Source organism: Sus scrofa, chromosome 17 (assembly GCF_000003025.6).
Source record: "Sus scrofa isolate TJ Tabasco breed Duroc chromosome 17, Sscrofa11.1, whole genome shotgun sequence".
Lineage (NCBI taxonomy): Eukaryota > Metazoa > Chordata > Mammalia > Artiodactyla > Suidae > Sus > Sus scrofa.
In genome coordinates, this window is record NC_010459.5 from 36428591 (window position 1) to 36453866 (window position 25276).

General features: G+C 51.4%; 1 protein-coding gene across 8 annotated transcripts in view; it reads left to right on the forward strand.

The window, feature by feature from the left end:
• EFCAB8 (EF-hand calcium binding domain 8) overlaps positions 3825-25276 on the forward strand; it is a 55099-nt gene continuing 33647 nt past the window's right edge. For 4 of the 8 annotated variants that reach the window (XM_013985255.2, XM_021078078.1, XM_021078076.1 and 1 more), the window contains exons 1-8: positions 3825-5817; positions 8886-9054; positions 15782-15927; positions 17302-17405; positions 20743-20878; positions 22766-22871; positions 23089-23173; positions 23705-23829. In XM_013985255.2, coding sequence (XP_013840709.2) covers positions 5716-5817; positions 8886-9054; positions 15782-15927; positions 17302-17405; positions 20743-20878; positions 22766-22871; positions 23089-23173; positions 23705-23829 — 973 coding nt within the window. In that variant the 5' untranslated portion in view covers positions 3825-5715. Of the gene's footprint in view, positions 5818-8885; positions 9055-15781; positions 17406-20742; positions 20879-22765; positions 22872-23088; positions 23174-23704; positions 23830-25276 lie in introns of those variants that run through there. The other 4 variants (XM_021078077.1, XM_021078079.1, XM_021078080.1 and 1 more) reach the window with 3 other exon arrangements.

Consider the following 25276-nt stretch of genomic DNA (forward strand, 5'->3'; position numbering starts at 1 on the left):
TTGAATTCTCCCCAAGAGACTTACCTTTGGCCAGCGTGTGCTGTGCCAAGGGCAAGGTGGCACAAGACTGTGTCACGTCTAGGCCTGCCATGAAGTCTGGCTTTATAAGACCTCTATCTTACACACAGTGCTCTTATAGCTTGCTCTTTTCAAAGAATTGGAGCTCACGCCTCTTGCCGATGTGGGAGAGTCACAACGGGGGGCTAGTTGATGGTTTTGTTTTGGTGGCCCCTGCTTTATTACTAGACTCCCTGGCATTTTCCACAGTTTCCATGAGAGGTGGGCACTCTGTGCTGTAGATGTCCTGTGGGTTGTTTCCTACTCATATTTGTCCTGGCTGTGTGCTGTAGCTCCTCCTGTCACTGCCGTAAGTTCAATTGCATCAAGAAAAAGAATGTCTCAAATGGGATGAAAAATGGCTATGTGATTATGGTTTGTGGGATGGATTCTGATGTTCCGTTTTGTGTTCTGCATATGGAATTCTCTTTTTCCTGGTTCTAAATGTGGCCGGCTGACTGCAGTCAGGTCGAGGCCCTTGGAGTTCCACAGCGACTTCACAGAGGAGCTACCTTGGACTTGGGGACAGCCGCTAAGCTGTCTCAGTCGAGAAAAAGGTTGAAAACCAATAAGCCTCCGTCAGATATATCGAGAGCAGATCGGGTCAGGGTGAGTGAAGGTTTGGGTTAAAGGGTCTCTAAAAGATTGGACACCATTTGCCTGAGATTTAAAGGCCGAACGGGAGAGCCGAGCCTCTTTCAGATCTGTTTCCAGGACAGCTGTAACTGCATTTGGCCTTAAGTCATGTGCCCCTGCAAATTCCGCAAACCAGTTCTCCCATCCCTCTCATGCTCGCCTAGTGGCAGTTGTAAGCTGTCACCCGTTTCCAGGTTTGTACTGAACACCACCGCCCCCCGGTTCCCCTCCCTTCGTGCGCTTCCTCTGATCTTAGTGCTTCCTCTGATCTTACCTGTTCTCATTCTAGATAACAATTTAACTGTCTATCTCAAGCTTCTCTTCCTTCCCTCCATTATCAGAGGACTAGAACGCTCTGCTGCTTTTGTGCTTTGCTCTTGGGTGTTGCCCTCAAGCTGTATTTTTTCCCCTTTTGGCCTCAGTCCATGAACCTACACACAGAGCTCATTCCTCTCTCATAAAACTTGTAGTTTTGAAATAATTGAAAAGATTTAAATAGACCGGTAGAAAGAGCTCCTCTTCTCACAGATGGATTAACATGGTGAACGTTTTGCCACATATTTGTTGAAGCATTTGGGAATAAATCACAGATACTCTGTGCCCCTTTATCTTTAAATACTCAAAATATGTATTTCCCAAGAACAAGGACATTCTCTCGTGTAACAGTAAAATTGTCAAATGTAGCAAGTTACTGTCGTAGCTCAGCAGTTAATGTGTCTGACTGGCATCCGTGAGGACGCAGGTTTGATCCCTGGCCTCACTCAGTGGGTTGGGGATCTGGTGTTGGCGTGAGCTGTTGTGTAGGTCACAGATGGGGCTCAGATCCTGCGTTACTGTGGCTGTGGTGTAGGCCAGTGGCTGTGGCTCTGATTTGACCCCTAGCCTGGGAACCTCCATATGCTGCAGATGGGGCCCTAAAAAAAAAAAAAAGTGCAGAAAGCAACATTAATTCAATATTATCTAAGAATGTAGTGGTGTTAAATTTCATCAATGGCCCTTAAAAAGGTCCTTAGACAAGCTCGTTTCTCCCCCAAGTCTTGGATCCAGTTCAGAATCACAGTTGTCTTTAGTCGATGCCTCTCTTCAGTCACTTGCAGTCTGGAACAGTTCCTTAGCGTTTGTTTTTCATGACACTGAGATTATAAAAGTAAAATCCAGTGTGGATTGTCCTGCAATTTGGGGTTGTCAAGTTACAGATGTGTCGGGGGGCAGGGGGGATATTACTGAAGGTCTGAGCACAGCACCCCAGGAGGCACATGGCTTCTGGCTCCCTCATCGGTGAGGTTAACTTTATTTATTTATTTATTTGTCTTTTTGTCTTTTCAGGGCTGCACCTGTGGCATGTGAATGTTCCCAGGCTAGGGGTCTAGTTGGAGCTATTGCTGCCAGCCTACGCCACAGCCACAGCAATGCCAGATCCAAGCTGAGTCTGCGACCTACACCACAGCTCACAGCAACGCCAGGTCCTTAACCCACTGAGCAAGGCCAGGAATCGAACCTGCAACCTCATGGTTCTTTGTTGGGTTCGTTTCCACTGTGCCATGAAGGGAACTCCAGGTGAGGTTAACTTTAGTCACTTGTTAACCAAGACTTAAAGGCAAAACAAAATATACTTGTTTTCGGCACATGTGCGCATGCTTCCCTACTTAACTATGCGATGATAATTCATCCTTTTTGTTAGTGTAAAGTTTTTGGATCCCTATTTTTTTTCTTTTTTGGCCGCCCCGTGGCATATGGAGTTCCCTAGCCAGGGATCAGATCTGAGCTGCAGTTTCATCCTAAGCCGCAGCTGCACCAATGCAGGATTCTTAACCCACTGTGCCAGTCTGGGAATTGAACCCATGTTCCAGAGCTCCCAAGATGCTGCAGATCTTGTTAGGCCACAGCAGGAACTCCTGGATCCCTTTATTCTTGGCCCATCTTTTTAGACCCAACTCCCCAGAATCTGTATCAAATACCCTAAGTGTTTGTACTCATGATTTTATTTGTACTGACAATAGTACCCTGTAGACCCAGGAAGGAAGGGCCCCTGCCCTGGGCTGAGCTTCAGAGCACCCCACCCTGTCCCTCTGGCCATGTCCCTCTCCACCAGATGAGGTAGGTCCAAGGGGCTGAGGGGAATGGCCACTCTGGCCCCGTCAGTGTGCTGCCCTCCCACCCCTACCGCCGCCCCAGTACTGGAATTCCTTATCCAGATCACTTTGAACCTGATTCAAGAGTCTTTGGGGCCTATTCCCCAGGGCATCATTTTTGAGGGCAGTCCTACCTAGGCTTGCAGTGCCCATGGATTAGTGGAGGTGTGGGGGGTGGTGCAGCCTGGGTGACGGGCTGGGTTGTCCATCCATGTGCCATCATCCATAAGCCCCTTCAGCAGGACAGAGAGGGCTGTGGGGGTGGGCTCTCCACACGCTACCAAGTACTGTCACTGAGCTGAGGAATTCAAGAATTCTAAATATGAATCTGGCCTTCCAGGTTGTTATGAATGTGTTTGTGAAGGTAGGAGAATAGAATGTATTTTATTTATTAGAATATTGGTTTTTAAACATTGTAAGTAACGATTTACTATGTGAACCAGTATTTGTTCTTTTGCCCTCAGCCCCATAATTATTAAGGATAGTCCTGTTTACAGATGTGTTTGTGTATGTGTTCACATATGTTCTTTTATTTTTTTATTATTATCATATTTTTTTGCTTTCCATGGCTGCACTCGAGACACATGGAAGTTCCCAGGCTAGGGGTTGAATCGGAGCTACAGCTGCTGGCCTCCACCAACCACAGCCACATCAACGCCAGATCCGAGCTGCATTTGTGACCTACACCACAGCTCATGGCAGTGCCGGATCCTTAACCCACTGAGCAAGACCAGGGATTGAACCCGAAACCCCATGGTCCCTAGTTGGATTTGTTTCCACTGTGCCACAACAGGAACTCCTGTTCTTTTATTTTTTATTTTTAGGGCTAAATCTACAGCATATGGAAGTTCCCAGGCTAGGGGTCTAATCGGAACTACAACTCTCAACCTATGCCATAGCCATAGGCACACCAGATCCGAGCTGCATCTGCAGCCTACACCACAGCTCACAGGAACGCCAGATCCTTAACCCATTGAATGGGGGGTCAGGGATCGAACCCAAGTCCTCAGGAATACTGGTTGAGTTCGTTTCTGCTGAGCCACAAGGGGAACTCCCACATGTTCTTATGTATATATATAAGCACATACCTATTTGTCGTTCTTTTATAAAAATTGGCATCATACTGTGTACTCTTCATAGGATCTCATGAAAGTCCCTCCTAGTCATCTGCTGAAGGTCAGGCGCATCCTTTTGATTGCTTGGGTAGCGTTTTGAGTGCAGGTGAACTGATTTATTCAATCATTCCTCTGCTGATAGTCACCCACTTTAGCTGCAGCAACGATTCTTGTAGAATGGTCTTTCACAGGTGAATAAATTGCTACCCAACATTCACTGCCTTGAAATCTTAAAGATTGCCATGAACCTTTTCTGAATTAAAAAAAAAAAACAGAGAAATGCATGCTTTTAGACTATAGAAACCCTAATCTCACTTGCCAGAAATGACTGCCATTACATTTGGAGTCTATTTTTCCAGGCTCCCTTTCCATGTGTGTGCCAGCGTATACATGCATTTATCCTTAACAGAAATGGGCTTAGAATACACCTCTGCAGCTTTCTCAGAGGTGACCTTTAATTGCTGATGACGTTTAATTGCTGTGTTTTCTGGCCTTCATTTCTCATCATGGCTCACTCTGGAGCACCCTAGTCTTCCTGCTCACTCATCCTGTCTTGTGTGTGTTTCTTCTCCTTTCTCTATCTCTTACATGTAGCCGCTCCTCAAATTTCAGTCCCCCTATTTCCAAGTATTTGTTTTTCTAGTTGGACAGCCCAGGATCACACGGGTTAAGCCTTTTCCCTCGTTTCTCCCTTTTCTGGAAATATTTCTGGCCTTTCCCTCAGTTACCCTGGCTCCTGGCTTCCAAGTCTCCTTTCCTTTGGTTCTTCTTTCTCCTTTGGTCTTTACATTTGAGCTGTCACCAAGACAGGTTCGGTTAGGACACCATTGGTCAGTCTTCAGTCTTCTTCCTCCTCCCTCCTCCTCCTCTCTCATGCTGATGAATTTTCACAATTGCCTTTCATCCTGTTCAGCCTCCCTGGCGGAGGTGTTTAGGATTCTGCATTCTGCTTCCATTTTTCCTTCCTTTTTCCTCTTCTACTATTCCTCCAATCTCCTCACATCCCCCCTTCCTTCCCGCCAAGGAGCACTTTGTCAAGCCAAGCTCTGTCCCCTGAGCCTGTCGGGGCTTGACTCTTTCCTGGCCATTCCCGTGCCATCTTAGTGTGCCCTCTCGATTCCTGCTGGTGGGGCTTGCTGATGAGGTGGATTGATGCCCCAGGGATCTTAAGAGAACACTGTCTTCCATCCTATGGAGGGGCCGCTGACCCAGTGGAAGTGTGCCCTCTGGGTTCTCAGAACAGAGTTCCACGGGCTGGACTTCTGAGCACTCCCACCTGATTCCACGTGGCCGCTGTGCCGCGAGGAGAGTTCCGTCAGCGCTGCCAAAGAGGTCCTGCCTCCATCGAGGGCGGGTGGGATGCCTGCAGTGGAAAGACAGGGGCCCGCCTGCCCTACCTCTGGGGTTTGTGTTTGACCCTTTGGAAATATGCTTGTCCTGGACCATTTTTCCCTAATCTGTAAATTGCGGTTGGATCCCTACTTGGCCTCCTAAACCTTTTTCTACTTCCAGACAAAGGGCGACTCCCTTTAGGAAGCCTCTGTCATTAAGCCAGGAGTGTGGTAACTTGGCAAGCCCAGGGCATCAGTAGGACAGCTCTTCCTATCAGAGGAAAGAAGGTGTAAGTGCTGAAAATCTCCCTGTTGGAGGAGGCCTTGTGGAAAGAAGGGTACTCATCAGATGTGGGCAGGGGGTCCGTGAGCACAGGGCAGCCACTCTTTGCTTTGACCCTGACTTTTCCACTCTCCTGTGACCCAGCTAGGTCAGCTTCCCACATGGTCCTCACAAAGACTGGAGTTAAAGTGACTATGATTCCCTATTCTAGGTCAAGACCAATGTCTTCCGAGGATGCAAGAGAGAGCCCTCCATCTCAAAAGGTAAGAAAACCATCAGAGTTGATAACAGGAGGGGGCATTCCAGAGCCACCAGACATTGCTCATGAGCATCGAAGCCTTTCAGTTCTGAGGCTGGACACCAGGGCTTGCAAGCTTAGATATCTACAAAGCAACTTCAGTCTAAGCTGCGGGAGGCTGGGGTTCCCTTTTAAAGCACTGCATGGGCCACATGCAACAAGTCTGAGGCCACCAATTTGCAGTCCCTACATGGGCTGTACTTAATTTTATCCAGCCACGTTGTGATAATGGTGGGGTGGGCTTGTATCAGTGATCCTCAAGCCAGATAAGTATTTAGTGTCTATTATGTGCATGGGGCTGGGGAATGTAGAGGTAATTAGATTAAATTAATAGGAATTTTAAATACCCTGGCCTTCAAAGAGCTCAACATGAGCTGGGGAGTAGTAACAGGAGCGATCATTGATTGTATAACTACTATCTGCTGGGGCTTCACATATGTTCAGGTGCTGTCTTGTCTCACTCCAATCTTGGAAGCTGGGTACTGGGGAGAGATTTTGCAGATAAGGGAACTTGTGGCTCAGAGAAGTGATGTGATATGCCCATGATAAATTAGCTTGGAAGTAGGGAGCGAGGCAAAATTCTAGCCCAGAGGTTCTAGGACTCTACAGTGGTGTGTTGCCCATTACACCTCCTGTCTGCGTGGGTGGACGAACACACACAGGTGTCATGCATGCATGGCATATAGGAACAAAGTTCAGGAGCATGGAGGTGGCAGTGATAGCTCTCACTTGAAAGTTATTCCTTGGAGGAGGTGTCATCTGAGCTAGACTTTGAAGACTGGTGGGCGTTCACCTCTGGGGGTGGTGGTCTGAGTTGCATAGAAGAAACAGCTTGGGTAGAAGTGGGACACTTGCTATGTTTGTGGGGTGCTGGAGAGCAGTCGGTGTGCCTGGATCGTGGTGTATGCATTGAAACTAGAAAGACGTGGAGTTCCCGTTGCAGCTCAGTGGGTTTAAGAACCTGACATAGTGTCCGTGAGGATGCTGGCCTTGATCAGTAGGTTAAGGATCCAGTGTTGCTGTAAGCCGAGGTGTATATCGCAAATTCGGCTCAGATCCAGCATTGTTGTGGCTGTGGCATAGGCCAGCAGCTGCAGCTCCGATTTGACCCCTAGCCTGGGAATTTTCTTATGCTGCTGGTGTGGCCATTAAAAAAAAAAAAAAAGAAAAAAAAAAAGAAAAAAAAAAAAAGAGAAAGAAAGAAAAGAAACTAGAAAGACAGGTCAAGGCTGCATTGCAAAGGCTTTGAATGCTACACTCAGGAGTCGGGCGGAGGGGTCAGGGTGTTGCCTGGATAGTGTGAGCTGGGGTAGTCGTTATTAAATTTGTCTTCCAGGAGTTCCCGTCGTGGCTCAGTGGTTAACGAATCCTACTAGGAACCATGAGATTGCGGGTTTGATCCCCTGGCCTTGCTCAGTGGGTTAAGGATCTGGCGTTGCTGTGAGCTGTGGTGTAGGTCACAGACGCGGCTCAGATGCTGCGTTGCTTTGGCTCTGGTGTAGGCCAGCAGCTGCAGCTCTGATTTGACCCCTAGCCTGGGAACCTCCATATGCTGTGGGAGCAGCCCTAAAAAGACAAAAAAGACAAAAAAAAAGAAACCCAAAAAACCAAAAAAACCAAATTCGTCTTCCAGAAAGGTGATTGGTGATAGTATTGAGAGGTAGATGAGAAGGGAAGGCCAAACTCTGGGCCCACTTGGGGAAGGTCATTGAAGGTCATCGTATTTGTACCAGCAAGCGGCTGGTGTTTAGGGTGGGGCAGGGATGTGGGAGAGGAGGGTTTAGATGTAGGAGATGGATCATAGGAGGCACATAGGAGGCATTCTGCAAGGGAAGCAGAGGGAAGATGGGGCTGAGATTTCTAATCTGAGGGCCTGCGTGGCTGGCAAGAGCATTAACTAGCCCATCTGTTTGGCTCCATGAGGCAGGTCTCGACTCTGTCCACTGGTGTATCCACAGTGCCTGGCACTCAACCGCTGTGGGTGGACCTTAGGGAAGAAGGTTCACAGGAGGATGGGCGTGGCGTTTGCTGTGGTTTGGGTGGGGAGAAGGAGCGAACCAACCTCAACTTGTCCTCTGACTTTTTTTTTTTTTTTTTTTTTTTGTCTTTTAAGGCCACAACCACAGCATATGGAGGTTCCCAGGCTAGGGGTTGAATCGGAGCTCTAGCTGCTGACCTATTCCACAGCCACAGCCACGCCAGGTCTGAGCTGCATCTGCAACCTACAACACAGCTCACGGCAGCAACAGATCCTTAACCCACTGATCAAGATCAGGGATCGAACCTGCATCTTCATGGACACTAGTCAGGTTCTTAACCTACTGAGCCACGACAGGAATGCCTCTTCTGACTTTTTGAACTCAAGTCTTCCTGACTTGTCCAAGGCCCAAAGCAGTGCATTTCAGTGGGCAGCACTCATTGGTTATCACATAGTTCACCCTGGTCTTTCGGGGGAGGCAGTCTTTGATGATCTGAACCTTTAGTGACCTGAATCATGGTGCTACGTGTCAAGAGGAAGTGTTGCGGACTGGGGCAGGGAAGGCTAAGTGTGGGGTGTGGGACGTGGGCAGGTGAGCAGGAGAGCCCCCAGAGGAGGGGATGGCATGAGCTTGGGTGTGTGCATGTGACCTGAGCTGACCTGGGGACTCTGCACTGGTCAGGACAAAAATCACATTGGCTGGGGAAGATGGAGCTGCATCCTTTGGGGTCTTTAATTCTGACCATTGAAGATTTGAAACTATATGGTTACTGGACCGAAGCACCTTATAAATTAGAGTCTTGTGATGTGTGCAGTGGGAACTTGGCTGTGTCTGCTAACGTTGCTGAGCCTGTAAAAGCAGAACAATGGTTAACTCCCCAGAGTCAGGAGAAGCAGTCTAGATCTTCCTTAGTCTTCCTAGGCCTGAAAGGACTTATCACTTATCTGCATCAGTAAGTGACACACCATAACGCTACAACGAGATGTGCTTAAAATGTTCAGCTCTGGAAATCAGCCCTCTCGGTGCGTGGTTTTGGCAGTCATCTTTGTTCCAGGTGTCCTCTGCAGGTGGATTCTGGAAGAACAAGGAGGTTCTTAGCTCCCAGACCCCATCCGCCTCCCTTAGCCAGACCTCCGACTTCCAACACGAGTCTCTGCTGTTCACCAAGCCACACCTGGCTGAGATGGAGAAAATCTTTCAAAATGAAGTCAACTCGACTGGAGGTGAGGTGATGTTGTGCGCTCAGTCTCTGGCTTGGGCACAGGGTGGGACCCGGGTACCTGGGGTGGGTGTGGGGTACAGACTCGGCATACATTTTTGCATCTAGTATCTCCTTTAAAACTTTTTATTGTAAATATGATGTAGATATTGTAAGCCTACTGGAGGCCATTTGGTCTTTGTCTATTTTTAAAAAATTTTTTTAGGGCTGCACCTGTGGCACATGGAAGCTTCCAGGCTAGGGGTTGAATTGGAGCTACAGCTGCTGGCCTACACCACAGCCACAACAATGCCAGATCCGAGCCATGTCTGTGCCCTACACCACAGCTCACAGCAGTGCTGGATCTTTAACTCACTGAGCTGGTCCAAGGATCCAACCCTCATTCTCATGGATACTAGTAGGTTCATTACCACTGAGCCACAAGGGGAACTCCCTGGAGGCTATTTGGGACTAGGAGAAAAAAGCCCTAATCTGAACACTTGAGTGACCACTCTCAGCATTTCAGTATGTTTTCTTCCAAACAGCTTCATATGTGCGGTTTGTTATCTATTGCTCTGTAACAATATTCTCACAGAATTAGTGGCTTAAACCAACACATATTTATAATCTCACTGTTTCAGTGGATCAGAAGTCTGGACTCAGGGTCTCACTAGGCTGCAGTTAAGGTGTCAGCTGGGGATGCAGGACCATCTGAGGCTTGGCTGGGAAGGAGCCACTTCTAAGTGCACTCAGGTTGGAAGATTTCAGTTCCTCGAAGCTGCAGGACTGAGGGCTTTCGTTTCTTCCTGGCTCTGAGGGGGCGACTGTCTCTAGCTCCTGGTGCTGCCCAGTTCCTGGCCGTGTGGGACTCACCACCATGGCTGATCTCAGGGTTTGAGCCAGCCAGGGAGGTAGAAACACAGCAAGATGTGTGCTACAATCTTATAACCTCACACACACCGTGCACCCTGTCACAGCTTTGCTGTATCGTGTTGGTCACAAGCCAGTCACAGGCTCTGCCATGTTCAAGGGGAGGGGATCACATGAGCCCTAGGAGGTGGACATCGCAGGGCCGCCTTTAGCCTCTCCGCCCCAGGCGTCTGTGTGTGTTTTCACACGCCTGTAAGTGTACTCTACATGTAATTTCAGGCCTTTCTTTTTCTCTTAATGTTATTAATTCCTTAAAGATTTTTTCCTATTGCCATGTGGTCTTCTGATCTGTCATTACCAATGAATGCAAGTGTGCTGATTAAACCATTTCTCTAAAGGGAACACTTAGGTTTTACTGAGTTTAAATAACATACATCCTTTGTGCATCAAACTTTTTTTTTCTTTAGAGCTTGATTTTTCCCCTTGGGGTGGTACATATAAAGTTAAATTATTACTCCTATTGGAATACCTAAAGACACTTTTATTTCTATCCCCTAGACCCTGAGCACCGACACTGCGACCGTGGCAACTTGCTGCATCAGTTTGAGCTTTATAGCCACACTGTCATGTGGGCAGAAAAGGGTGAAAAATGGCCAGGTTACAAAGAGCAAAGTGAGGCCGGGGAGGGACTGTTTCTGTCTGACCTGAAACCGAGAGGGTCCCCAGAGTTCTATGGAGGTTGGTGTTTGGCAGCCAGGAGGTGCCCACAGTGTCTTGGAGGACCCGACGGTCCCTGCCTCGGCCACGATGATTTCTAGGGTGTTTGCGTTTTGTTCTGAATAGTTAATACATCCCCACAGTTCAAAATTCAGAAGGGGCCTTTATCTCTCCCCTCTCCCCCTTTTCGAAGCAGACCACAATGTGGTATTTTTACAGTGGTGCATTATGGACATTAAAAAAAAAAAAAAATCAGAAGGCGCCTTTCTCATGATACGCGTCCTTGGAGTACAGAGAAAATGCTTCCCTGAACCGGACGGTGCTGCCCAGTTCCAGCACATCTGTCCCCTCTGGTGGTTACTGCTTTCAGTTTCCTGTGACCCTCAAAAACGCAGAGGGCATATAGTCACTTCCCCTTCGTTTTTATGTGCACTTCTGGCTGTCTGCCTGTTCTCCTCCTTGATTTTTTTTTCTTCTTGCTGCTTTATTGAGGTATAATTGACTACTCTCCCTTTTTTTTTTTTTTTGGTTTTTTACCGTCTGCACCTGCAGCATATGAAAGTTCCTAGGCTAGGGGTTGAATCAGAGTTGCAGCTGCCAGCCTACACCACAGCCACAACAACGCAGGATCTGAGCTGCATCTTTGATCTACACCACTGCTCACAGCAACTCCAGATTTCTGACACACTGAGTGAGGCCAGGGATCAAACCCACATCTTCATGAGTACTAGTTGGATTTGTTTCCGATGCATCACAATGGGAATTCCACTCCTTGCTTTTTTAAAAAAATATTTTTTTAGCAAGTTCCCCCCCTTGCTTTTTATCTAGTATGTCTTGAAATCTTTTCCTATCAACGTCAAAAGAGTTTCTTCATTAAAACAAAACACTTGCTGCGGTTTTAAATGGAGGAAAGGAAAACTCTCCTTTAGTTGATGGAGGGTAGAGAAAAATAGGATCCTTTCTTTCTTTCAGAAGTCTGTAAAAGAGGTGGATTCTGAGTATGGGCTTGATGCCATCTCTCCAGAAACCTGAGCACTTGGGTCTACCTTGGAGGGAAAAGGGGAGATTCGGGGTTCTCCTCCATGTTCTGCAAGTTCCTTTTTTGTGCCGCAGTGTTTTTTTAGGCTTGAAAGTGGAAGCCTGCCTAGGGGAGGTTGCAAACTGCTGGGGGGCATGGGAAAACCACTGAGCTGGGGGCCCTGCAGCCCAGCCTGCAGCCAAGTGGATGTGAGTAGCATATATGCGGAGCTCCCCCTCTCCCCAACAGCCACTTATGCCAACACACATTTTTACCAAGCTCTGCCTGGCCTTATGGGCCACAAAGGCCTCTGTCGGATTTTATTCAGTTCTCCTGGAGCCCTGCTGCAGGGGTCCAGACTGTCCACGTGAGGCGAATGGGGCCTCTGCTCAGATAGGCATCCACAGCAGTCCCCGGCAGAGCGGCCCTCTTCTGCTACCAAGGCCTGCGCTGGCTTGGGCACCTCCACTGTACGTGGCGTAGCACCTCCAATGCCCTAGGAGATGCAGGGAGGCCCCTTCCGATCAGATGGCAACACCATCTCATCCTTGTCCTGACCTGATGGGCAGAGTTCTGCCAAGGCCGGGTACGCCCTCCTGGCAAGCATGGGAGCAGGTGCTTATTTTCCCTGGAGGGCAGAGTAGAGTCTAGGAAACAACATTTTTCTTAAATATTTAAAAAATGCTTGTAGGTATATAAAAAATAGAGGTAAATAATCCATTCTCTTACCTCTTGGCATTACCAAGAAAGGAAGAGAAAGGGGTGGAGGCTGGGGAGCACTTGGCACTGGAAGTGTGTATAGGTAGAAAATTCAGCTGGCACCGAGAGGTGCCCTCCCCCTTCCTCTTCCCCCCCTTCCCTCCTCCCCTTCCCTCTGCTCTCTTCCCCTTCTCCCTCTCCCCCTCCCCCTTCCTCTTCCCCTGCCCCTCTTCTCCCTCCCTCCTCCCCTCTCCTCCTCCCTCTTTTCCCCCTTTCCCCCACCTCCTACCCCCTCTTCCCTTCTCCCTCTTCCCCCTCCCCCCTTCCCCCTTCCTCCTCTTCCTCCTCCACTCTCTCCCCACCCCCTTCCTCTTCTCCAGAGGAGACTGTCTTGGACCTGCCTAGAGAAGGGGAAGTTGGAGTTCTCCAGAAGATGGGGAGGAGGGTAGGTCCAGGCAGGGCCTAACATAGGAGAGGTGATGCTGGGCCAGAGGGAGGGCAAGGCTGGAAGGGAGGCAGCCCCGGGGGGAGGTGGGTGCACCTGAACTCTGGCAGTGGGGCTAACGGGGAGGCGACACATCTAGACCTGTTTGAGAGAGGTGAGGATCGTGGTGGCTGGGAGGCCAGGTTGGATGTGGGAGGCCGGGAGTGGTTTGAAAGAGCCCAGCTTGTCCTGTGGCAGCCCTGCATAGGGTGGAGGTTATAACAGAGGAGAAAGCCTTCTGGTTCCAAATGCCTGCCGCTCCACTGTGTGTCCTCGGGCAAGCCCAGTGCCTCTTGTGCCTCTGTGCACTCATGTGCAAGATGGGGAGAAGGACAGCGCCTCTCTCTAGGGCCTCGGGGGTACATCCTGGGTGACAGGTGGAGGTAATGCCATTAGTACAGATGACAGAGGAAAGGGGAGCGAGTTTGGGGCTAAAGGTAATAAACTGGATTTTAAACATGTTGGGTTGAAGGGGCCAGGGAGACACTTGGAAATGGGGTCACAGAGGGAAATTCTCTCCTGAGATGTAGAGATGGGTGAAGAGATGAGGTCATTCAAGGAGAGTGTCCAGAAGAAAAGAAAGGGACAGTGGTAAGAAGAGCTGAGGCTGACAACCAGTGACAGGACAGAGCAGGTGACAGAGCCTGGGGGAGGCCTGACTGGTTGGTGCGGCTGCCCAGAAAGTGCTTCCTGCCTGATCCTAGGGAATGTAGTGAAATTTTCACTTTTGGGCTTTGAGAGCTGTTAATGAACCATTTGGCGTGAGGAGGATGAGCGCTTGCTTTATTATTATTATTATTACTATTTGTCTTTAGGGCTGCACCTGGGGCGTAAGGAAGTTCCCAGGCTAGGGGTCGAATCGGAGCCTCAGCCACTGTCCTACACCACAGCTCACGGCAACACCAGCTTCGGACCCACTGATCAAGGCCAGGGATCAAACCCGCATCCTCATGGATTCTGAACGCACTGTGCCACGACGGGAACTCCTGAGTGCTTGCTTTTAGAGGCAGTGAGCAGGGGACCTGACTGGCCTCCACAGTGTACAGAACACCTGTGTGTCTATTCTATTGTTATATTAAAGATTTTTTTTAGTGAGCTGTTTATAAGAAGAAGATTAGAATAACATGGCTGTGAACAATGCATGTAGAGTCCTAAGCGCGGATGAAAGGACCCTCCCTGGAGTGCTGTCAAGAGGAGTTTGTTCACTAAACCAACACAAAGACTCTTTGACTTCCAGCTCTTTCTTGAGGGGACAGCTCTGTGCTCGGGGACTGTCTCCTGACATCCGTCTCATACATGGAAGGGCCGCTACGGGTCATTCCAACGTGTACAGCTCCCCTCAGATGAGCGAGACAGATTCTTCTTTCAGCAGAGCAGCTCTGGTTCAGGCTTCCATTTGCTCCCCCATCTGGCAGTAAATGCTGACAGTGGCCTCTGTGGTGCTGTAGCACTGTGTAGGTGTTTTAGGAGGAGGACGGAGGAGGCCAAGAGCATGACCTCTGGAGCCAGATTGCTGGGGGCCACCACTCACCAGCCCTGTGACCTTGGGCATGTGACCCCACCTCCGTATGCCGGTTCCCTCGCAAGCACCCCCACCCCCATTAGGTGGTCAGTATGAATAAACAAAGGTGACTCTGGAACCCAGCCATTGCTTTCACGTCCCAGTGCCAGCAGAAACCCTCAGGGAACAAACATTTGCTACATGCTGGGGACCTGGTCACAGAGAGAACAGCCTCAGACATGCATTCCCAGAGCTCATGGCCAGGGTGCTAACGAGGAAGGTTGGAGGGCAGCCTCCTTAGAGCGTCCTGGGAAGGCTTCCCTGTGAAGGAGCTGGCAGGTGCAAAGGCCTTGTGGCAGGTTGAGAAGCTGGGTGGGGCCGTAGGGACTGGAGCAGAGAATGAAGGGGATGGCGGTGGGAGGTGAGGTCCGGGAGAAACCCCACGTGCACAGCCTTCGGGCTTCGGTAAGAGTTCCAAACATGGTAGAGGCTTTTAGAAGCACTTTTTAAAGACTGTGATTATTTTATTTTTGCTGTTTAGGGCTGAACCTGTGGCACATGGAAGTTCTCAGACTAGGGGTCGAGTCGGAGCTGCAGCTGCAGGCCTATACCACAGCCACAGCAATGTGGGACACAAGCCATGTCTGTGACCTGCACCACAGCTCACGGCAACACCGGATCCTTAACCCACTGAGCGAGGCCAAGGATCAAACCTGCGTCCTCATGGATACTAGTCTGGTTTGTAACCTGCTGAACCACAACGGGAACTCCAAGACTGTGATTATTTTTGAAAAGTCTAGACAGGGGTGATTGACCCATTTGCAGACAGATTCTCTTGTAGCCACAAAACCCAGCAAGGGGAGAAACATTTTATCCCTGCCTCTCTGCCTCTCCCCTCCCATCTTTCCCTCCAGCCCAAGTTTGTTTTTTTTTTTTTTTTTTTTTTTTTTGGCCATGCCCACAGCATGCAGAGGTTCCTGGGCCAGGGGTGGAATTCCAGCCACAGCAGTAACAATGCTGAATCCTTAACCACTAGGCCGCCAGGGAACTCACCAAGTTTGTATTTTAATTGGTTCTAAAAGACGTATTTCACCTCTCCCTCTAGGGTTTTGAACTTATTTATGTCTCTTTGTTGCCACTGTTAACTTAGTTTTTCTTTTTTCTGTCTTTATGGTTTTTAAAATTCATTTATCTTTGAATTTTCATCTGTTTTCTGTGCTTCAATGCCTGGTCTGCCCTATTTGCTCAGGAATGGGATGGGCCAACACTGCGCCCTCCTGTGGTAGGTGTGCAGCAGGTATTTGTGGGTGATGGGGTGTTGAACAGATGAGATGTAAATGGTAACCCAGCAACGTGTTCCTCCTTGGGGCCCCCTCAGCATCCAGACACCCAAGAACACTGTAGCAGTGGTGGGGTCGATGGACGTGTGTTGAAGGGGGCGGTGTTCGTTCTCTCTCTTGAAGCCCTGGACATGAAGGCTTTCGTCAAGGCTGTGAAGAAGATTCTGAGCCATGTGACAGATGAGATGCTGGAGCTGCTGTTTTTGAAGGTGGACACAGACTGTAACGGCCTCGTGACCTGGGTGAGGAGGGCGCCCCCGCTGCCTCAGGTAGCTGGAGGGAGGCTGGAGGGTCCGGCCTTGGCTGGTCGGGGGAGCACTTGGAGGGTGGAAGGTTGGGGCCGTCACAACATCAGAAAGCCTCCTGTGGATTCTGGGGGGCTTGCGGGGCAGAGAGGACACTTGGGGTCTTTGAGGAGGCCCTCCTGAGACACCTGTGAGTGGGCTCGTTGCATCTCCTTCCCCTCCCGGGGCCCAGGGGAGTGTATGACAAATGCCAGTGACCCTGCAGGTGACCCTGAGCACACAGCAAGGACTCCGCACCTGCCACGTGGCTCTCCTGCACACCAGCCTCCTGTTTGGCTGAGGGGATTCCAGCCGGTGCCGCAAGCATCCTGTGGCCCTTTGTGGTCACTCGAGGGGTGTTAAATTTAAAAAGTCAGGGTTTTAGAGAATATTAATAATGCTTTTTTCTTCTGATTTTAAATACTCTGCAATGAGCGTCTATAGCATTTAAGAATATAGAAGAAGAGAGTAAAGTACAAAAAACCAGTCTGATGTATTGAGGTAGCAATTCTGACAGTGACACCCAGCACTTACAGCAGGCATTGTGCTGAGCAGTTTATATGATTATACTTCAACCCCACAGGAATCCGATGGGGTAGGTGCTGGTAACCTACCTCTCTTTGACAGATTGGGGAACTGAGGCAAGAGAGGAATAAACTGGCCCAGGGTTACAGAGCTAGTTAGCAGCCCAGCCAGTCCTCAGATCCGGGGATTTTGCCTCAAGAGCCTACGTGTTAACAGCTCTGTCCCACCTTCTCCTCAGCGTACACTCTGTTTTGTATGTGGTTTTCGCTTTCATTTCCCTTAATATTCTGTAACACACACATTCCCAGCACTGTCATTTACACAGTGATCTTCCTTAATAACTCCCTGTTGTTACAGCTTCACATGGTGGCCCATCTCGGCCTTGGCCATGTTTTCGTGAGGTTGGTCAACAGGGACTAGAGTTGCCCTCGTGGCCTGACGTACCGGTCCTCCCGTGCTAGTGACTTGATGGAAGCGCTGGGGCAACTCACGTATACTTAGACAGGCCACAGTCTTCTTATTCCTAAAGTGGGGTGAATGAGGAGATTCAGAGGCGATGCCAGATAGGGAGAGATGTGAGGAGTAGCTGGCATTACAGGAACGCCTTCAGGAGCGGGGGGGCTTCTGTGCTGTCTGCACACATGCTTGCAAAGAGGCCCCTTCACACCACCCAGAGCCAAGAACAGCTCTGGTGCTTGGCTGCTTCCCTTGGCCAGAGCTGTGGGGGCTTCCAGGGCCCCTTGGGAGGGGCCGGGAGAGATGAGGAGGACACCAGAAGTCAGTGCTCAGGCGGCTCGACCAGCGCGCTCCCTGCTGATGTTCCCTCCGAGGCAGCAGGAGTACGTGGATTACGTGATGAGCCACTTCCAGGGGAAGGAGAAGATGACGAGGAGCCAGGACCGCCTACGCTTCCACCTTCCCATGCGGATCATTCCCCTGTAAGGAGCCACTCCCTGGATTGATGGGTGCTTCGGGACAAGGCGGGGGCTGGTCCTTCCTGGGGTCCCCTCCTAAGTTCCCTAGCCCCTTTGTCGGGCCACCACGGACCTGGCACCGGGCCTGCGGCTTAGGGTCCTTTAGCTCGTTTCAGCCTCACAGTCCCATAGGTGGGTGTGAGCATCAGGTAGGTGACTTGTCCCCATTTTACAGACAGGAAACTGAGGCTCAGAGAGGTCAGTGACAGTCGTGGGGCTGCTCTGTTGGACCCTCCTGTCCCCATTGGCAGCATGGTTGTGGCTCCTCCTTCCTGCTATGGCGAGTGCTGCGTGGGTCTCTGGTTTTATCCACAGGGCACTGGTGGCTCACAGGGCGGGAACAGGGCTTTCCTCTGAGGTGGCAGGAGTGAGAGCCACCGCAGGAGACAGAGAATGGCTCCTCCCTGCCTTGGCCTCTGCCTGACCCTGCAGGCTCATTCCTCCCTGTGGCTCCTCCTCCTCTCTCTGTCTCTGTCCCCTGGTCCTGTCTGCCCCTGCCTCTCAAAACTCCCTAAGAATGAGGAACATTCTAATGGATCTGGCCTGCGGGTCCAGGCTTCTGAGCCGGGCTGTTGCAGGTCCCTGGCTTCCTTCCTGGAGCCCATAGTGGTTCAGGCACCAGATGCCCCATGCAGGCAACCAGGGCCTGGGAACTGGGTCCTGTGGTACCAGGTGTGGTGACCTCCATTTCAGGCCTGGTTAGGAGGCACTGTGGTGGCTCCGTCCTGGGGGACACACTCTGAGCAGGCCACAGGGAAGTCCGTGGACTAGCAAGCCATCTCTCCCTGCAGGCAACCTGGAGTTGTTTTTTTCTTTCTTTTTTGCTGAGCCCACATCATATAGAGGTTCCTGGGCCAGCTGTTGAATCTAAGCTGCATCTGTGCCCTACACCACAGCTGTAACAACGCTGGATCCTTAACCTGATGTACCACAGTTGGAACTCCAACCTGGAGATTAATAGAGAAGGTGGTATAATGAAAATCACACAAGGGTAACTTCTAAAACAATTTGGGAGTTCCCATGTGGCTCATTGGGTTAGGGATCCGGTGTCATCATTGCAGTGACTCAGGTCCCTGCTGTGGTGTGGGCTTGATTCCTGGCCTGAAAACTTTCAAATGCCGTGGATGCGGCAAAAACAAAACAAAACAAAAAAAACAAAAAACCCAGGAACAAACCCCACAATTTAGTCAAGATTTAATTGAGGAATAGCCGAGACATAGGAATGATGATAGATTTTATAACCATAAAAGTCAACATGGAGGGAGTGCCTATTGTGGCTTAGCAGTTAACTCGACTAGTATCCATGAGGATGTGGTTTCGATCCTTGGCCTTGCTCAGTGGGTCAGGGATCTGGCGTTGCCACAAGCTGTGATGTAGGTTGCAGACGAAGCTTGTATCCCACATTGCTGTGGCTGGTGTAGGCTGGCATCTGCAGTTCCAATTTGACCCCTAGCCCAGGAACTTCCATATGCCATGGGTGTGGCCCTAAAAAGCAAGCAAAGTCAATATGGAGGAATTTCTGTTATAGCTCAGTGGTGATGAACCTGACTGAGGATGTGGGTTGGATCCCTGGCCTTGCTCAGTGGGTTAAAGAATCTGATATAGCTGCAAGATACAGCATAGGTCACAGACGTGGCTCTGATCCCGAGTTGCTGTGGCTGTGGTGTAGGTTGGTAGCTGCAGTTCTAATTCCACCCCTAGCTTGGGAGCTTCCATATGCCACATGGGTATGGCTCTAAAAAGCAAAAAAAGAAAAAAAAAGTTGACATGGAAACTTTTCCGGGTGTCGTTATCCTTGGGATACTTGATTCCCCAGGGTGATCTCAAGGGCCTGAAACAGGAGGCTTGTTCCAATTTTCTCCTATTTATTTGCTCATCCTCCTAATCTGGAGGCCGTTTCTGGCTTGGTGGAGGAGAGAGCCAAATATTATTTCACCACCATCAGGAAAGGGTAACTTTGAAAAGTTGGCTCACCTGGACCGAGCGCGGGCCAGGCTCCCCCAAGCCGCCATCTGGGTGATCCCGCCGCAGTCCTGGGAGGTGGAGATGCTGTCACCATGGGAATGAGGAAGTCAAGACCTCAGGAAGGGACAGATCCCTGGGGCTCTTTTCACTTCAGAGCTCTCACTGCTGGGTCTGTTCACCACAGTCCCTGGGCCCTGACAGAGGGAGCTACGGATTCGCCCTCTCTTCTGCAGAGATTGTAACACGGTAGACTTTCCCCGTGACGAGGGTTATCCTTAAACCACTGCCCAGATCACATCTGTGGCAACGTCTGGGAGGGGTCGGAATGGAGACATCTAGGCTCTAGTTCCAGCCCTGCCAGGAACCAGGACATAGTTCCAGGCAAATGGTTGTCCCCTGGGTCCCTGTAAGGTGAGGCAACACCACCTGTCCTACTGAGGTCCATCAGGAAATGTGGGAACATCTAGCGGGAGAGAGTGTGCTTGGCCCTTTAATGGCCAGATAGCTGGCTTAGCTGAGGTGGGGGCAGGAAAGAAGCCACTGGGAGGAAGCACTGAAGTTCCCTGGGAAGGCTGTTTGGCGGCTTCCTGAGAGGCCAGACCTGTCCCAGGGGTTGTTTGCTTTGTTCAGGCATGTTTTGCTTTGTTTTCATTTTTGGCTGCCCCACAGCATGCAGGCGGAGCTCCCAGGCCAGATATCAGATCCCTGCTCTTGAGACTTAAGCCACAACTAGGGCAGTGCTGGGTCCTTAACCCCCTGTGCCGGGCCGGGGATGGAACCTATGTCCCATCGCTCCCAAGATGCTGCCGTTCCCGTTGCGCCACAGTGGGAACTCCACAGACGTGTTTTTGGAGATGAAGAGTTGTGTGCACGAGGCCCCAGTTTATCACTGTCCCTTTGTTCTACTTCTGTCTCATTCTTGGGCCCTGTTCCCCTCTCCACCTCAAGGGGTAGAGTAGTTGCTGGAAACACCGTAGGTGTACAGTTCTTGTCTCAAGCCCCGCTCCACTTGCCTTCTGTGGGCTGTTTTTCCTATAAAATAATGTTTGCAAGAGATGTCTGTTCCTTGTCTCCTGTGGCCCAGCCCATCATGAGGAAGCTGACTGGCTATTTCATAGGATAAACTTCTGCTTTGGGAGCCCCGTCTCATCCCAGCATCATACATGGGTCTCCTTTCTGGCCACTGTTGTTAATGGTGACAGTCCCCTTGGAGGGAGGCAGAACCCACGTCCCCGTTCTCGTGGCATGTGCGGGTAGCTCCTGCCGGCTTTGTCCTTCCTCCCCTGTGCTCTTTGTTCTGGGTTTATTTGGGCTCCTCTCTCATCACCTTCTGCAGGAGTCACAGGTGTGAGATTGTGAAGGTGAAGTTTTTAGTCCAGCAGCTCAAAAAGATGGGGCATTTCCTGACTGTCACCAAGGACGGGATCCTGCAGTTCTGGTCGGGGTCCTTCTCGCTGACTAGCTCCTTCAGGGTGAGTGAGGCCCACACGGGTGGTCCCAGAGCCTCTGCCTTTGCTCCTGGACTTGGGCACTTGCTCCTGGCAGAAATTCTGGGCTCCCCATGGGACCATGATCCTGACATTTCTCTTCTGAAAGCAGGATTCCACCTGGATGCTCATTGCACTTGGCTGTCCCACAGACACCCTGAGCCCACTTTGTCCAAACCGAGTGTTCCTGTAGGCCCACCGCCCCGTGCCCAGCAGGCTTCCTCCTCCTGTGCCCCTGGGCCAGTGAATGGCATCTCCAGTCCCCAAGGTTCTCATGCTAGAGATTAACTCTCTTTCCTTCCCTCTCGCACCCACCCCTCACCAGGTCCTACTGGTTCAGATCCTCTGCTTGACCTGAGGGGAAGTCATGGTGACTGTGAACGTGGGCTTGGGAGCCCAGCTGCCGGGGCAGGACCCTGACGACACCACCTTCCAGCTCTGGGACCTTGGAAAGTTACCATATTGCTCTCTGTGTATCAGTTTCCTCATCTGTCAAGTGGGCTCAGTCATAGTACCCCTCACACGGCTGTTGGGATTTAATGACATAATCTGTATACCGTGCTTGGAGCTGGGCAAGGCTTGAAGCATGCACCCGATAAACTAAGCTGACATTGTCATGGTCTTTGTGCCATCAGCTCCTGACCAAGTGCAGGAAATGATAAAACACTAGGAAAACCTGCTGTGGGCCTGGTGTCGCCGGGCCAGTCCAGAATCCTCCAGTAGCGGAGGCAGGCACAGCTCTGGCGAGAAGGCTGGGTGAGCGTGCTGTGTGGCTGCACAGCGTTTCCTGCTTGCATGGGGGGTCACCCCTGGGGCAGGAGGATTCTGGGTCATCCCCCCTCTCCCCGCCCCGTTGCCGAGGGAGGGAATCAAGGCTTGTGGAGTTCCAGTGACTCTCTAATGTGCACTTGGTAGCCCAGGACCGAGGGGGTACCTGTGTTCCTGAGGCTGGGGTTTCTCTTAGGCCCGCCCAGGCTTTGGCCCTCAGAGGTCAATTATATCTCAATAAAAATCGGAGACAAAAGATTCAGGCAGAGTGGAAAAGTCAGTCTCCCTCTCCCAGACTCTGATTCCTCTCGCTGGAGGCAACTGTTGTGACCAGGGTGAAGGCACCCTGCTATGGATGGCCTGTACATACACACACGTTTCTTTTTAAATATGCAAATGGTAACACATTCTAATGCTGCTTTTCCAATTAATAATAGATCTTGGCAACTCTTCTGTATTATATGTACACAGTTCTCTTGTGTGTTTTTTTTTTTGTTTGTTTTTTTGTTTTTGCCATGCGCATGGCATGTGGAAGTTTCTGGGCCAGAGATTGCATCCGAGCCACAGCAGTGACTTGGGCCCCTGCAGAGACAATGACCGATCCTTAACCCGCTGCGCCATGAGCAAACTCCTGCAGAATCCCTTGTTCTTAATGTCCAGGCAGTGGTGGGAGGTGTGGGTTTGTGTAAGGCATCCTTTCCAGGCAGTCTTGGTCTTTTGCTGTCATAGCTGGGCAGCAGCTCCCATTCCTGCTGTGTGTCTCTGTAAGTATGTGAGAACACATCTCTTTGGAAATGGTCCCGGCATCACAAACTATGCACATTTCAGACTTTGACAAGCTTGTCAAACTGCTCTGAAGAGAGGTTTTGATGACGTGTGTTCTTTAGGCCCATTTTACACATGTGGAAACTGAAGCTCGGAGAGGTTGGGGTTTTATCCAAGGTCTCACCACTGGTAGTTGGTAGTGGTGGTGGGCTCTGGTGGGCTCCATGCCGGGTCTGTGCCTGGCCCCAGGGCCTCAGGTTCAAAGGGATGCTGCGCTTCTGGTGTGCTCTCCCTGACCAGCCTCCCCAGCCCAGATCTCCTCTGCTCTCCCTCTGGCAGCTTTACCAGATCCAGCCACTCCACCACCAGCAGATGTGGGTCGTTGACATGGCGTGTCTGCACAACATGAATCTTGTTGCGATTGCATCGACTGACCAGAAGATAGGTGAGTCCCCGCAGCTCTCAGGACTGCTCCCAGCCCCTGGAGGCCATGCACTTGCATGTGGAGAGGGCTGTCGCCCAGCCAACTGTGAGTGTGGATTCGAGTGCCCTGGGAGTGTTGCCTGGTGGTGAGCGGTGAGGCTGCCCTCTCACCAGAGACCCCTGAGGCCTGGGACGTGGGTTTGGGTCCATATGTGCCTTCCCCTCTGTGTCTTCCCCAGAGTTCTTTGATATCAGTCACCAGAAATGTGTCCGGGCCTTCACTTTCATCGATCTGGACAGCTGCGTCCTGACCATGGACTACTGGTGTGTCTCCTGGGAGACTGGTGCTGGGTCTTGGCACCAGACCCACCACAGGGGACCCCCATAGGCCTCTGTGGAAGCATCACCGGAAAGATTCCCCCCCTGCCCTGCCCCAGAGCTGCTTCTCTCTTGGGTGCCCTGTCATGGTCACTCAGACCTCAGCGTCATCATCATCGGCTCCGCTTCCTCTCCCTCCCTCCACCCCAAGTCAGCCGTCAAACCTGGCCTGCCTGCCACGGCCGAGGGCTCCGGGAACATCATGGTCTGTTAGTAGGGTGACTTGACAAAGAGCAGCCTAGGCTCAGGGTTTCATTTATTTTGGCTTAAAAAAAATCCTGATTTCTCTTGGTCCTGGTTCACCGCTGCTCTGGATCTGGGCAGCTGGGCACATGTGTGTCAGCTGTTGAGGGCAAGGCTAGAAAGTTGTGTGGGGTCTGCCCTGGCTCCCAAGGTAGAGGCCGGGGGTGGGGAGAGGGTTGCAGCTGGACGCGCCCAGCCGACTCCTGGGCCTCCTCCACCTCCCTCTTTACCCAGGTCTGACTGTCGCAGAGCTGTGTTCTGCTTTGGGGACACCAAAGGCAGTGTCATCATCTTCACCTCTGACGATGTGACCAACGGGCTGTTCAACCCCCAAGTCCTCCCCAGGACCTCCAAATGGGGTAGCGGAGACGTGGGGAAAGGGGGGAGGTGGTCCTGCCTGGGGTGCTCCTCTCTGTCCCACCCCCTGCTCCAGAGCCCTGGGGAAGGCACATGCTCAGCTCAGAGCTGCTGGTGGGAGACGGGTGGCCAGGTGACGGCAGGATACGGGAGGGGGCTGGGCAGAGGGGCAGTCTCTCTGAAGGTGGGAGGTTGTGCATGTGAGTCTGTGTAGGGGTGGGGGCTTCCAGATGCTCCTCGTCCCAGGAAGAAAGAACCCATGGCTCTTGTAGGACCGCCTCTGGGTCTTGGGGAGAGAACACCAGTTTCCTGCGTGGTGTGAGGAGGAGGGTTCTGCTCTCCTTGGCTGGGGGCTGCCTGTGAGTGGGTGGGGTGGACAGGGTGCCCTGCAGGTGGACCTTGCAGGGCCTGGAGAAAAGCCTGACATTTACTGAGTGCCCAGGGCACCTCACCTCTGTACTTCCCTGCTGCCAGGAGGGGCGCTGTTGTCACGGCCCATTAAGGGAGGCGGAGCAGGGTTTTTGGGAGAGAAGTGCTTGCACAGACCCTACAGTGGGTAAATGGTGCTGAGATCGGAGACAGGCAATCTGTTCCAGAGCCTGCACTTTAATGGCTTGCTGAGCTGTGTCTCACACTGACGAAGTGTTGGCTGATGCTGTTTAGGGCCATTCTGCCAAAGGGCATGAGACTCCGAGGGCCTGGGATTGTCAGGGACTCATCTGAACTGGACCCTGCCTGGGGTGGAGCCTTCCACCTGCAGTGCTGGGTCTCCAGGCTGCTCCACATCCAGCTAGAGGAGGCTGCCAGGGCCCCAGCTCCCAGGGACACCAGCTTCCCTCCATCCAGGACTCCAGAGCTGCTGCTTGGGCTTCTAGTCAGAGTTTCCGAGCAGGACGCTGTCCAGGAGCTGCCAGGCCTCGGCAACACCTCCTGCCCAGCTTGTTTGGGGCAGCAACCCACTAACTGGACAGAAGAAGGAGCCTGCCCTGGACACAGCAGGGGGCTGGCACCCCACTGTGCCTGCCTTGTCAGCCTCTGCCTCGGGTGCCCACCCTGCCCTCACCCATCCCATGCTGGTTACTCTGTGCCACCCTGGGAATTGGCTCAGGAGGTTGTGGTGGTCTTTGAGCCAAGCGGTGGACAGGAGATCGGAAGGGAGGCACATGAAGCTGGAGTGTTGCACGAGAGTCCTTCCATATCACAGGGTGACCGAGGACTGGGGACAAACAGAATGGGGGCTGGGAGGGGCTGGACAGACCAGCTTTGTGTGACCTGGAGCCAGATGTTAACCACTCCCTTACTCGAATGGGGACGAGCACACTTCATGGCTTTGCTCTAAGGTGGAAGGAGAGGAATGTGGGAGGGCAGGGCTGTGCCTTGTGCGTTTGCTCCAGACATGCTGAAGACGCATGCGTGCTACTTCTCCCTGGAACTTGTGTTTGCTGGACA